Source organism: Oryctolagus cuniculus, chromosome 7, assembly GCF_051225735.1.
Source record: "Oryctolagus cuniculus isolate XC-2025 breed Fujian yellow rabbit chromosome 7, ASM5122573v1, whole genome shotgun sequence".
NCBI lineage: Eukaryota > Metazoa > Chordata > Mammalia > Lagomorpha > Leporidae > Oryctolagus > Oryctolagus cuniculus.
In genome coordinates this window covers 31,504,841-31,517,473 of record NC_142873.1, presented here as the reverse complement: position 1 = coordinate 31,517,473, position 12,633 = coordinate 31,504,841, and the positions used below count along the sequence as shown (strand labels likewise).

The 12,633-nt window shown below is 55.5% G+C and overlaps 1 protein-coding gene across 2 annotated transcripts in view; it reads left to right on the top strand.

Moving 5' to 3' along the window:
• Window positions 1–12,633, top strand: part of RCSD1 (RCSD domain containing 1) — a 70,325-nt gene that overhangs the window by 48,894 nt on the left and 8,798 nt on the right. The window contains exons 2-5 of one of the 2 annotated variants that reach the window (XM_051857158.3): window positions 3,812–3,913; window positions 4,767–4,856; window positions 8,063–8,134; window positions 11,206–11,409. In XM_051857158.3, the coding sequence (XP_051713118.3) occupies window positions 3,812–3,913; window positions 4,767–4,856; window positions 8,063–8,134; window positions 11,206–11,409 (468 nt within the window). The remainder of the gene's footprint in view (window positions 1–3,811; window positions 3,914–4,766; window positions 4,857–8,062; window positions 8,135–11,205; window positions 11,410–12,633) is intronic. The other variant, XM_008264120.5, reaches the window with a different exon arrangement.

The following is a 12,633-nucleotide window of genomic DNA, read 5'->3' as shown; positions in this document are numbered from 1 at the left end:
GCCAGCACGTGTTAACATTGAGTGACAAGTGACTTGGCAACTTCAGCCTCAGTTTCTCTTCTAGAAGAGGTGAGAACCATTGAAGATACACCAGTTGCGGTGAGGATGGGGGTTCCCACACAGGAGGTGCCCTAAGGAGATCAAATGACCAGCTGGCTCCCCGGGCAGTGCGCTGTCCACCCTCCCAGGATAGTACTGGGCAAATACCGGAGTGAACTGGAGAACGAGGAATGGTATGAATGCAGAGGAAGATGCTGGAGTCATTGCTGTACCCCCGAGAGACTGCATTGAGCCTTTAGAAGTGGCGGTTTAAGCATGTTGGAAGGGGCTGAGCATCTTGCACGAACAATTTTTCCATTCTGAAAGACTAGAGAAGCAAATGTGACTTCCACCCTGGAAGCGCTGGCTTCTCAGCCTGTTTCTGGTGAGCGAGAGAACCTTCCTTTCTGCCAAGTTCAAGAGTTCCCCAGCCCCCATTGGTTCTCGCCTCAAGCTGGAGACAGTGAGACCCTCCCGGTGCTAGGTTTCCCTGCACCGTGGCCCAGAGAGTGAGAAGCTCTTAGATCTCGGACCAAAGAGGAAGCTGGAGAAACAGTGCAGATCCAAGAAGGGACAAAGAGCCCCTCTTTGCCCTACACACAGAGGTCCCACTGTGTAGATGGTTGGCAGCATCCAAACTGTGTTTCCTCAATGTGGCAACCGTGGCGAGAGGGGAAGCTCCATGCTGCCCAGACACGGGACTCTCCAGCTCTTGGGAGAAAGTCCCTTAGAAATGGAAACACCAGCAGCGACTTTCTCCTGGCCTTGGCAAAGTCAAGCTGTAACCACAGGCTGCCTTCCAACCCAGTTGGCACAGCAGGCTGGAACAGTGGCAGGAAGGGCTTGTTTAGCAAGTCCCAGAACCAGGCGGATGGAGTAGAGACCTGAAATCTGTGCAGACACTGGTGGGCTGAAGCCAGACACAAAGGAAGATGACTCTGAGAACAGACGTGAGGCACAGAGATCAGTCCGAGGAGGAAGACAAACTGAGTTCTAGGCAGTGACCGAGACACAGAGTGGAAGCAAGCGGCTGGCGTGACGGGGACCTGCAGCAGGGTGTGGTCTGTGGGGGTGACTGGAAGGTGTTAGCGAGCCTGGGAGCAGGTGCCCAGGCCCTGATACTGGCTTACTGGGTCGGATGGGAGGACAGGGGAAGAAACCAGCTTTAAATGAGCATGTTCTATGTATTGGGCTCTGTGCTTAGTGGACTTCTCAGGAACCAAGAATCATTTCATCCTGGAGTGGGTGGGAAGGACCACCAAGTCCTTCTCAGAACACAGTCAAGGTGAGAGCTAACCAAGGCACTGTCAGGGCTGAGCTGGCATGGCCTTGAACCTGTGGGAGGGGGTTAGTAGCTGCCTCTGCCAGAACTGCAAGGCAGGGGGCCTGCGCTGTGACACAGTGAGTTAAAGCCCCAGCCTGCAGTGCCGGCATCCCATACGGGCACCGGTTGGAGTCCCGGCTGCTTCTCTTCTGATCCAGCTCTCTCCTATGGCCTGGGAAAGCAGTAGAGAAGTAAAGAATAGCCCAAGACATTGGGTCTTCCTGCATGGAAGACCCAGAAGAAGCTCCTGGCTCCTGGCTTTGGATTGTCCCAACTCTGGCCATTGCGGCCATTTGGGGAGTGAACCAGCAGATGGAAGACCTCTCTATCTATCTCTCTCTCTCTGTAACTTTTTCAAATAAGTAAAATAAATCTTAAAAAAAAAAAAAAAAAAGAACTGCCTGCTGCTCAGAAGTTGGCATCAGATGCGTCACACATGACCTCAGATGGCTTCTCCTGTGCGACGCTGGCTAGGTGACCTGCCCCCTCTGGCTTTTAGTATGCCTGACTGGCAGGAGACAGGCATCAGTCTGTCTCCTGCCTCAGGGGATGGGGCGTGTCTGGGCCGGCCCCCTCTCCCTTGGCTCCTCCACTCCAAGAAAGCAAACACAGACACATTATAGTCTTTCCTCCTACCCTGCCTGTGAAGCCCTAAATGCTTCCAGAGCCTCTTAGCTCTCTGAGCCCCTCGCCAAGCCCCGTTTGAGACGGGGAAGTGAGGGAGGACTTGTTGGATTCTTACACCGCCCTATTTTTAACTGGAGTGTATCTTCCTGCACAGCCAGTGATTGGCGCCTCTAAAGCCCAGATGAAGTGCGCCGTCAGCAGGATTCGTGCAATAAATAGCAGTGGACAGCAGGGCCGATCCGTTCCGTGGGCAGGAAGCAAGACAGATGGACACACTGACCGGCCCAGCGTCTCTGCCAAGAGCAGCTCGGTTGACCACGCATGCTCCCTGAAGCCTCCGTTGTTCCAGGAGGGCAAAGTGCCGGCCTCTGATGGCTCCTAGCGTAGCAAACGAGAAAGTCAGACAGGTGCATGAATTGGGGTGGGGTCTCAGCCCCCCCATGGCTTTTTCCCAGCGTGGTGAGGAAATCCGGCATCTTGTAGAGAGGTGACTCCTTGTACCTCTTTATGCAAAGTCAGCATGGGTGTTCGGGCCAGACCTGCGGTGAGCTTGCAGAGGGCCCTGGCCCTTCCTTCAGAATAGCCATTCACAGACCAGCAGGTTCATAGCCCCTGCAGGCATCCTTCCCATCTCTAAACAAGGCCTCCTTCTCAAAGCTCCGCCCCTATTTCCTTACCGTCACTGCCTGAAGTTGGTGGGGGAAGGTAGGAGGGCCCTCCCCTGCCCCGCTACAAGGGGCCAACATCATAGGAAGACTAATGATATTGACTTTGGAGGATGCGTGCAAGTAAGAGAGCTTGGAGACACCCTAAGCATAAAAAGAGGAGTGTGTGTGTGTGTGTGTGTGTGCTGTGCAGTGAGCAAGATGCTGCTGGAGAGAACCGTGCTGTGTTCATTGGCAGGAGACCCATGGAAAGGTGGAGATGGACTTTCTCAAACAAACGGCTGCCCACATTCTCCCGGCTACAGTTGAGACCTGAGGCAGGGAAGAGGTAGAGGGAACTCACAGTCTATACAGGGGCCAGCGGTGTGGCTCAGCGGGTTAAAGCTGTGGACTGTGGTGCCGGCATCTCATAGGGGCACCCGTTCAAGTCCTGGCTGTTCCAGTTTTGGTCTGATCCCTGCTGATGGCCTGGGAAGGCAGTGGAGGATGGACCAAGTGCTTGGGCCCCTGCACCCTCCTGGGAGACCCAGAAGAAGCTCCTGGCTCCTGGCTTTGGCTTGGCCCAGCCACAGTCATTGCAGCCATTTGGGGAGTGAACCAGCGGATGCAAGATTCTCTCTCTCTCTCTCTCTCTCCCTCTCTGTAGCTCTGCCTTTCAAATTAATACAGCTTTAAAAACGTTGAATAAAGCGCATTTGCTCAGTGCGTTTCATATAGCTAAAGGCCCCTCCGTCCAGGTGCATTTCGGCAGCCTCCAGTTTTCAAAGGAGCTGAACGAGGAAGTGAGACGCCCGTGCTGCGGCTGGTACAGCCTTCTTCTGCTGAGACCTTTGTGGGATGAGAAGCCTGGGGCTTGTGCTGCCTCCAAAATCCCAGGCCACCCCTCCAGGACAGGACCAAATTGTATTTGTCCCCAGGTCCACGGAGCCACACCCAAAGCCAAGTACTTTGTAGATGGTCACCAAATGTGGTTGACTGGATGGTGTTTAGAAAGCTTTAAATGCAGAAGTGAGTTGGCAAACGATGTTACCATACCCTGTTGCCTTGCATGGTCACAGCTGCTTGTGGCCGCAAAACAAGGACCCTGCCTGGTACCTGGGTAGGGAAGCCCAGGGCACGTGTGCTAATTCACATTCCCTTCTGCTTCTGTTGCCAGGAAAGACCGGCAGAGACCAAGGCCAGTGTGGACAGCTCGGCGACCCCCTCGGTGGCTCAGCTGGCTGGGCGCTTTAGGGAGCAGGCGGCTGCTGTGAAAGAGGTAAGTCTGGGGTATCCAGAGCCCCATCTCTGGGAGGGGCTGGAGGAAGGCAAAGACTGGGGCAGGCCCCCCCGAAGAGAGAGAGGGAAGAGGCTTGGTCATGACCAAATTAGGAAGCAAAGTGAGGGAGGGTCCCTGTGAGTGTGCCAAGTCCAAGGACCGGGCTGAGCTGAAAGACCAGCCCTCAGAGATGGGAGATGGCTTCAGTTTCCTCTCCATCATCCACCCACACAGGCTTAGGTCTTGCCCAGCTGCACCAGGCCTGGGTTGGCTCAGAAACAAGAGGTCCCCACGCCCAGCTCCTGCCTGTAGCCTAGGAATCAGCAGCAAGCAGGGCCGGGCACTCTCAAGATCGGAGCCTGGAGAAAGGAGAGGGGACTGGAGGGGAAGCGCACTCAGACGGAAAACCAAGGGCCAGGAAGGACAGGGGCCCAGGGACCGGCGGATTCCTGAAGAGTGAGAACTGGCCCGCCTCGCTGCCTGAGGTGCACGGCTTTGCACCTGCGTCTCCAGAGTTTCTAGACATCGCAGGCATGCCACAGAGGAGAAAGGAGATGGCACTGGCTGCAGGCCGGCTGTGGAGGTCATTTTGCGATGGTTTCGGTCCATGGCTTGCAAGTAAAAAGGGGTGCTCTAGCAGGAAAGGAATGGGAGAGATGCGCCGGCATGGACTGGCCGTTAGGTGGCGCTCATTTACCTAGCGGCGGTCCCCAAGCCACACCATCCCCTCCCTCCACTCCGTTCTCCAGACACCCCCACACTCGCCTAACGCCATTCCCACCACTTCTTCCTCCCTGTGGCCTGATCAGCTCTCTCTTTCTCTCTGTGTGTCTGTCCGTCACCCTCCCTCTAGACACCAGCCAGTAAACCAACAAGAAGGAAACCGCCCTGCTCCCTCCCCCTGTTCCCCCCCAGGGTAGAGCTGGGCCAGAATGGCGAGCAGGTAAGTGCGGGCAGGACTGTGGGTCTTCTGCCCCCTTGTTGTAGGAAGAGGCTCCAAGGTCACTGTGCAGATTAGATTCTCTCTCCAGCTCAGATGCCAGGACGAGTCTCCGCCCCTAATCCCTCCCTTTGGAAACTAGGCCCCGCCCTGCGCTCTTAGGATTGGTCAAGGACACTGTGCTTCGAGCCTGGGAATTTCCGCAAAGAGAATGAATGGACCACACCAGATCCAGGAGTGAAGAAAGTTGTGACCGAGGTGACCTTGGAATAAGGAAGGGAGAAGGCCCTGGAAAGACGGGGCGTGCTGGCACTGGACAGAACCGTGACGTAGGAGACCCTCGTGTTCCGCCGTGTGTTTGTAATGGCTGGAGAGGTTGTTCTGGATCATTGGAAGAAACCAGAGCCCTTGCTGGCCTTGGATATAAATAGCTAATGCTACCAACATCATAAAGAGTCAGGAATCACAGATCGTAGCCAGTAATAGATTCCCAGTCTGCATACTCACCTAAGCTCATTTATCTGATTGTGGCCGTGATAGCCCTGTCCCCGCGTCCCACGCACCTGACCACTGTCAGGTCATGCCAGGGACGAATCTGCATGTTCTCTCGCCAGCCTGAGAGGCCAGCCCTGAACCAGAGCAGGCAAGCCAAAGACAGCTCAGCTCCTGAGTGCCATAGCAACCCTTCTTCCCTGGGGACCCACGCTGGATGCCTGTGTGGGCGCAGGCACGCCCCTTCGTGCCTCCATTTTGGCATCTACAAAGTGAAACAGTCAGAGTAGCGCAGAGGTTTTCCAAGGTGCCCATCAGCTCAAGCAGAAAGTCAGTTGATCCAGATCCGGTCTGGAGCCCAGCTGCTCTGAGAATACTGTGCCCTCTCCCACCAAGCAAGGGGCGTATCCTGGGACAGAGTCCCCAGGAGCACAGTTTAAAACACAAGTGTTTTGGTTCGGTGTCTTCCAGCACTGCCATCACAGGTCTGTGGCTTCGTGAGGTTTCCAGCTGGTGCTCACGTGCATGCCACCAAGTTCTCTTTAAAGTGGGTCAGCCTCTCCTCGAAAGCCTGCCCCGCTGGCCGGGTGTCACAGCTGCCATGCAACAGGTTGAGGCTGTGGCCGCCGGAAGCCTAATGTGAGGCTGTCCCCATCCCCCATCCCCCAGGCGTGGCCTGGAAGTCACTGCCCCACAGTGTGTCCCTTTCCTTATTTATTAATGAAGACAGGAACACCAGCCAAACAGATCATGTAGTCTGCTTGGGGAAGTTTTATTCGCTGGAATAAAAGCACAATGAGTCAGGGTGGTTCTGATCGGATTAAACAGCTCCATTCCCAGGCTCTGCAGAGACAGAGTTACGGGGTGGGACGCAGGGTGCACCACCCAGCAGCTACCTGGCACCCAGTGACCAAAGAGTGAAGGAGCAGTGGGGTGGGATTTATGTGCTTTGTTTTTTATTTTTTTATCTTACTTTTGAGAGGCAGGAAGACAGAGACTGACAAAGGGAGATCCGGTTCATTCCTCACATGCATGCAACAGCCAGCGCTGGGCCAGGCTGAAACCAAGAGCCAGGAACTCCACCCAGGTCTCCTTGGTGGTTGTCAGGGACCTGAGTACTTGAGCCATCACCTGCTACCTCCAAAGGTGCACTTTACCAGGAAGGGGGATCAGTAGCTGGGGAGTGAGGACTTGAACTTAGATACTCCAGTATAGAATAAGGGTGTCCCAAGAGGCATCCCAACAGCTGCTCCAAACACCTGTCTCGGGAGCTGGGGTGGAGGTGGCTTCAGACTGAGCCCTGCCTGGACTGGCAGGCTGCTTGCTCATAGGAAGAATGCTGTGTGGTGCCGCGGGTTAAAGCCCCATCCTGCAGGCCTGGCATTCCGTAGGGATGCTGCTTTGAGTCCCGGCTCTCCCCTTCCGATCCAGTGCTTCCTGTTAATGCATGTGGGAAGGCAGTGGAGGATAGCCCCAGTGCTTGGGCCCCTGCACCCACGTAGGAGAGCTGGATGAAGCTCCTGGCTCCTGGCTTCAGCCTGGCCCAGCCCCAGTCCAGTGCTGCACGGAGGCTGCTGGCCGCTCTGCTCCTTCTGTGCCCTAGTGTGCAGCCCGCAGCAGCCCTAACACTGGAATCCAGGGGGCCTTGCGGGAAGGGCCAAAGTCAGGCCATGCCTGGGTCCTAGCCCAGTGCTGGGAAGGGACGTGGCATCCCTTCTTATCCCTGTTGCTCTCTAGGCCCGCTGGGACATGGGGCCGAGTCCCCGGGCAGCACCTGCTAACAGCAGTGTCCTCCTGCAGACAGTGACCCTGATTACTTCTCTCTGTAGTGTTTCATGCAGCTGCAGACCCTGCCTCACCCACTCATAAAAGGTCTGCAGAACACCCCCATCTGAAAAATCACGTGCATATTTTCTAGTCACTGTGGGGCTTTCTAGGACTGTCATAGAAATACGTCTGTACACACACAGGGATGGCAGGTCCATTTTCCTCTACCATAAAGGAAATGCTGCCACCTGCTGCCACTCTCAGGAACTGCGTGATCAGTTATTTTGGAACTGTTTAAGGTTCAGGAAAATCAGAATCTGGGAACAAGGTGTGGATGACTTACTAGACTCCAAACTATAGGAAGATCCCCCCCTCTGCCTTGGATCTTCCAATAACATGCAATCCATCAGTATGGGATTGTCCCCTCCTTCCACACTGTCACATCATCATCATTATTCTCAGTTCTCAAACAGAACAAGGAGCCAGCACCAATGTTCTGGCATAGCAGGTGAAACCTCTGCCTGCAGTGCCGGCATCCCATATGGGTACCGGTTCATGTCCCAGCCGCTCTACTTCCCATCCAGCTCTCTGCTAACAACCTGGGAAAAGCAGAGGAGGATGGCCCAAGTGTTTGGACCCCTGACACTCAGCCCCCTCCAATTGTTGAAGAGCCGGAGGTGAAGACCCTGCCCCCTGCAGACACAGGTTCCCTTGGGATAACAAGGAAGTCGCTCTTGCCAGGCTGGGAGGCCTCCTGGCTCTTGGATGCCTGCCTGGCTGCTCTGATCTGCAGCTCCCGGTGAGATGAGGGAGGGCGAGGAGGGGGCCTGATTATGTCAGTGGGCTTGGGAGCTACATGACACCATGGTGACACCAAATTCCCACCCACCCCCTCCTTTTTGCCGCCTACGCCTGGCTCATCTGCTTGTTTTGGTCCATTTACTCTGTAGAAATCGCCACCCAATGCCAGCCACCCTCCTAAAGTCAAGGTGAAGAGCTCGCCTCTGATCGAGAAGCTTCAGGTAAGCAGAGAACGCGTTGCTGCCGCTTCTCCAGCTCCACCTCTTATCTGAAATCTCTGGGACTCCTAGGGGTAGCCCTGTGTGTCACGGGGGCGGTTGGCCCCGGAGGAGAGCCGGGCTGATACCAGATTGCCCCAAAGGATGAGGCGCTCACAGGCTTCACCTGGGGACAGAGATCTCACATAAGGTGACTTTGGCTCAGGTTACCACCCAGTGACTGGTGGATAAAACGACATCTCGTGAGTCTTAAGGGACAACGACGTTACGGTTGCAAGAAACACTCCAGGAACAGCCCAGCCCTCTTCCCCAAAGCCTGCCTGCTGCCCCCAAACATCTCAGCCCTACACACGGGGCTGGACTTCAGCTCTCACTGCACACTGCACACGAATGGCCAAATGCCTTGGTTGAAGTGCTCGCAACCCTGCCTCTCCATCCATCACCCTGTATGTCCAGGGCTGGGCTGGCCCCTGGGAGTGTCCCATGAAGCAGAAGACACTGCCTTTGAGCTCACGATCCTGTGAGGGGAAGTCACATTTCCACTCTTGATACAAAGAAAGACGCATACAAGTAAACACCAGAGACCTCAGCTGTGTGTGCTGCTGGCCCAATGCCTGTCCCCCACAGTCCGGGAATTCTCCACCTTGGCGCTGTTGGAGCTGGTTGCTCTGATGCAGGGCATGCCTGCTCATCACAGGCTGCCCTGGTCCACTTACTGGGTGCCAGCAGCACTCTCCAGCAGGGGGCGCAATCATCCCCCGCCCCCATCCCGTGGTGAGAACCCCAGGTCTAGAACTTCAGAGTGGAAACAGAGATGAGTGAGCAAGAGCTGCGTGTGAAGCCCCTGCCCCCTGCATCAGTCCATGAAGGTGGTGGCTGGGGTAGGGGTGGAGGTGGGGATGGGGAGGAAGGTACTCCCGGGGTAGGAACTGCATGAGCTGAAGCGTTAGGAAGGGCTGGGTGTGATGCCTCCCATGGGACCTGTGGGGGAGGCTCTTGCTCTCACTGCAGCCTCTGTCCAGACCCACAGGTCTCATACGTCATAGCCGTCCATCCATGCGCAGCCAATAGAATGGGCTCATCACCTACCTTTCTGAACCTATTAGGGGCCACCAAGCCTCTGCAGTTAGCTGAGGGAGAGCCCAAGCATGGGACGCTAAGGAGAACACCTTTGGTCTCTGGCCACGAGCCTACCCTGTGGGTCTCCGAGAGCTCTGAGCCTGTCCCGTGCACCCAGGAGAGCTCTGCGGGTCTCCCTGGAAGTTTAATTCATCCCGAGAAGCCCTGCCCTGCCCCCTGCCCCGCCCCCGGCTGCAGGGAAGACAGAGGGCTGTAGGCCACCCATCTACACAACAGGGGTCTCTCGGAAGGACCCCGTAACTCCAGCATCCCTCCTGGCTGCCGGCTGATGGGGGTGTAGCCAGGACCCCCACCCCAGCATCCCCGTAGCCCGCCTTGACCCCCATCCTAGTGCCAAAACTCGGTTCCCAGTGTTCTGTACCCTGTGGTCTTGGGCTCATTCCCTTTGCCAGCCATTCATGAGTCTTCGGGGGGAAACACAGTCAGTTGTGTGCCACACACAGACAGCCCCATGCAGGAAGCTCAGAGCTGCCCCAGCAGCTGCGGCCCAGACCCTTGCCTTGGCCCTAGCCATTTGATGCTTTCTGGCATTCCTGGGCCCCTAGCATTGCACTTGACTTGGATATTTTATGTATTTAATTCTCACCATGACTTGGTTTTCTAAAAGAGATCTGCATTGGCTTTATGTTCAACTCTGGACTTGCCCCTGACTCAGGCTTGTCTGTCTCATGGGTTCTTTCTTAAGCTCACAATAAAAACCTAATACCCTCCTCCACCTGTTTAATGTTTTATAGTCTGCAAGTCCTGGAGTACACGTGGGCATTCCCAGGATCCAGAGTCGTGGGGGGAAGGGAGAGGGTGTGAGTGTGGGGTGCGAGGTGAGGAGCTGCAGGAGAGAGTGAAAAGAACCAGGTAGAACAGACTTTGGAGGTCAAGCTAAGGACCCAGGACTCAGGCCGTTGGACTTGCCTGAGGCCACACAGCAGCTGTTAAGTGAAAGACTCGATATCAGAGTCAGGTCTGTCGACGACGTAGAAAAGCCACGCACTTCTCACGCTCCATCTGTTCTCTGCGAGGTCTTAGTGCGATCTCTCCTGATACGACTCCAGGACCTGCAGGAACTGTGCAGCGGCTGGGAAATGCAGAGGGCAGGAGTGGAGGTGCACCGCTAGAGGGCGCTAAACAGTGTCAGGGATGCTCATGCACAGTGCCTCCAGGGACACCTCCAGCTTCCACCTGCCCCAAGGCAATGGGATAGATCCATACCACTCACCTCCTGCCCTCCCAAACCCAGAACTCCCCAAGGCTGTGGTCACTTTGGGCTAACTCTCCCCTTTGATTACCCTCGGGTGTACTGGGGCGGGGTCTCACTTGCCCTGTGATGTCCCAAGTGCTGGCATATACTGCATTTCTTCTGCCACCCTCCTTCTGGGAGAGCTGGGCAGGGTTTGCGAAGAGAGAACCTACTCCCTGGAGGCTCGAGGGACACAGGGGCCTGGCGTGCATCTCGAGGCAGGTGCCTTAGCCACTCTCCTGATTTGGGTAATGAGAAAAAACCGGAACGTGCGGGGTTGTTGCAAAGGGAACAGCTGCATAGGCCCAGCAGGTAGCAGGCACCCAGTAAGCAGTAACTGCTGCTCTTGACTCCAGTGAGTCTGGAACTTCCTCTGAGATCCTGAGGCTGCTGGCAGGTGCTGTTCTGGCCACTTTGCCTGCAAAGTTAGAGCTGTTCCAGGGCTTCTTCCTGGATCCACATTAGTGCGACCTGAGCTTTCTGGAGGGCAGCCGGTGGTGAGGCAGGCAGCAGGAGAGGGACTGAGTAGGCAGTGCCTCCTGGAGCGGGACCTGGTGTGACAATGGATAATTGGTGAGACGTCACACAAAAAGCTTCATGGGACCTGGCTTCCACCAGATCTGTGTCCAGGTAATCAACAAGCTAAAGCTGACGCTCCCCTCTGCTCCCTGACTTGAAATTCCTCATCTTTTCTCGACAGGCCAACTTAACCTTTGACCCAGCAGCCCTGCTGCCTGGCGCCTCACCCAAGAGTCCTGGGCTCAAGGCCATGGTGTCGCCATTTCACAGCCCACCTTCTACGCCCAGCAGTCCTGGCGTTCGGTCTCGGAGCAGCGAGGCAGAGGAGGTCCCTGTTAGCTTCGACCAGCCACCTGAAGGCAGCCATCTGCCCTGTTACAATAAGGTACATTCTGGGTGCCAAGTGCTGCAGACTCCCGGAATTTTCTTTTTTTTTTTTTTAATATTTATTTATTTGACAGCCAGAGTTACACAGAGAAGGAGAGGGAGAGGGGGAGAGAGAGAGAGAGTTCTTCCATCCACTGGTTCACTCCCCAGATGGCCGCAATGGCTGGAGCAGAGCCAATCCAAAGCCAGGAGCCAGGAGCTTCTTCCAGGTCTCCCACATGGGTGCAGGGACTCAAGCACTTGGGCCATCTTCTACTGCTTTCCCAGGCCACAGCAGAGAGCTGGATCGGAAGTGGAGCAGCTGGGACTCGAACCGGAGCCCATATGGGACGCTGACACTGCAGGCAGCAGCTTTACCTGCTACACCACAGCACCGGCCCCAAGAATTTTCTCCAACCTGTTGCCTTGGAGTAAGGGCAGAGAGGTGTGGAGCTGTCGGCAGAGCCGGTTTTTCAACAGAAGGGAAATTTCTCTTCTCCTTCATGAATGATTCTGGAGCTGAGGCCACTGCTCCACCAGGCCTGCCTCTCTCATCTCCTGCCCCTGTTTCTGCACCATTAGCTCCAGTGGCAGGCTTGGGGGATACAGGGCTGTACCCTCTGTGGAGAGAGGGGTGAGAATTCTAGCTGATCTTAGCTGCACAGATAAGAAATGGCACAAGCTGCCAAGAAAAGCTAAAGGGTTGGTCGGTGGCTCACCTGGAAAAGCGGGCAGGGTCCCTGGAGCACCAGATCGCCCTCTTCTGGCCCAATGGGAGCATGGCCCAGGATGGACCCCAGCCATTCTTACTGTAGCTCACCCCAGTTAAAGAGCATCCAGGGGTCGGCGCTGCGCCGTATTGGGTAAAGCCGCCGTCTGCAGTGCCAGCATCCCATGCTCCACTTCCAATCCAACTCCGTGCTAATGTGCCTGGGAAAGCAGCAGAGTGTATGGCTCAAGTCCTTGGGCCCCTGCACCCATGTGGGAGACCTGGAAGAAGCTCCTGGCTCCTGGCTCCAGCCCCAACCGTTGTGGTCATTTGGGGAGTGAACCAGTGGATGGAAGACCTTTCTCTCTGCCTCTCCCTCTCTCTCTCTGTAACTCTGCCTTTCAAAATAAATAAATAAATCAATTTAAAAAGCTTATAAAAATAAACATCTAAATGTTCCATTTGAAAAATCAATAAAAATAAAAGAACATCCAGACTGTTCTGTGTGTGGAAAGACACCTGGTAGGGCTCATT